A 1422-nucleotide genomic window follows, 5' to 3' on the forward strand; every position below is an offset into this window, starting at 1 on the left:
ATTGTTATCTATTTCTTCAGAAATCTCTTCGATAAGTAACTTTTTTAAAGCATCCTGCACAGCTAAATTTATAATGTGCGCAATACAACGAAAGTGTTGGTTCTCACGATCAAAATCTAGTGAATTATTTTTCATAAATTTTTCAAATTCTGTAATGAATGTAGTATTTGACGCAGCGTTATCCAACGTTATTCCCAGGATTTTTTCTAAAATGCCTTTATCTCTTAAAGATTTAAAAAATATTTCCGCGATATCTTTCCCTGTGTGGCAACCATTTGAAGCGACGAAATCTAAAGCAACAGACACTAATTTCCAGTCGTTATTAATAAAATGTGCAGTTATTCCATAATAAGACTTTCCTGCAATAGATGTCCAACCATCCAATGTGAATGATATTTTCGATTTGTTTTGCTTCAAGATATCAATTACAGATTTTTGTATTTCCGTAAAGACTTCTACGACCTTTGCTCGCATCGCAGTACGTTTTGGCATACTAATTTTGGGATTTAGAATACTAAAAAATTCTTGCGTTTCTTCATCATCAAAGAAGTTGAAAGGAAGGTACTTCAATGCCATCCATTTGACTATCTTGCGATCAAAATCCTGATTTATGACACTTGGCGTTGTCTATAATAAGTAAATAAAAATTAAATATTCAATCATAAATAGCTCAATAATGTCAACAATTAAACACAAACACATACCTGCTTTAACATATCATGAATATATTTTTGATTCGAAGATATTCCTGATTTGAGAATTCCAAATATGGTTTCATAAACTTTTGCGTGATTCTTTTGCAAATGCCTTTTAAGACCAGTTGTATTTGAGTTCGTCATTTTGATTGTCTTAGTTACAGTTTGACACAATTTGCACACTCCAACTTTTGCACCGTTCACAATCTTAATATTAAAATTATTTTTAACTTGTAATGTTTTATTTTTATTATTTATGTCGGTATCACTTTCATTCTCACTGTTATTTTCATCGCCTCTTTTTCTTTTTGTAGCCATTTTCAAAAATTGCTACAATCCCTCAGGCTGCTGAATAGTGAATACTGATTATTGACGTTTACGCGGTAAACTGTGACTGTTTGACATCCACCGTAGAGAAAATACTCAATGAAATACTTTGGGAACAAGACACTGATTGTTTGGGAAACAAACGATCTTCATTGCAACAAGCGTCACCACGCGCTTGGCAATCGCGATCTTCTTTTTTAACTTTTGCGCCTCTAGCACCGACCTTGAGCAAATGTTACCATCAAAGGGGCCCAGGGGGCCCGTCGGTAATTAAAAAACAATGACATTATCGACAATTATTGACATAAATTTGCAATTATTTTAACAAATATTTGGATAATTAATACATTATATTCAATTCATAATTTGTATTAAATGTATAAAGAGAAGATTCATCATT

At 32.3% G+C, this 1422-nt stretch overlaps 1 protein-coding gene across 1 annotated transcript in view; it reads right to left on the minus strand.

The window, feature by feature from the left end:
* The window catches only part of LOC105448734 (netrin receptor UNC5C-like), a 44641-nt gene that overhangs the window by 33717 nt on the left and 9502 nt on the right, over positions 1-1422 (minus strand). The window contains exons 2-3 of the mRNA XM_011687476.1: positions 705-902; positions 108-627 (exon numbers count right to left, since the gene is read on the minus strand). Of these exons, the coding sequence (XP_011685778.1) occupies positions 108-627; positions 705-902 (718 nt within the window). The remainder of the gene's footprint in view (positions 1-107; positions 628-704; positions 903-1422) is intronic.

This window comes from Wasmannia auropunctata, unplaced genomic scaffold (genome assembly GCF_000956235.1).
Source record: "Wasmannia auropunctata unplaced genomic scaffold, wasmannia.A_1.0 LD336083.1, whole genome shotgun sequence".
In the NCBI taxonomy this organism is placed as follows: domain Eukaryota; kingdom Metazoa; phylum Arthropoda; class Insecta; order Hymenoptera; family Formicidae; genus Wasmannia; species Wasmannia auropunctata.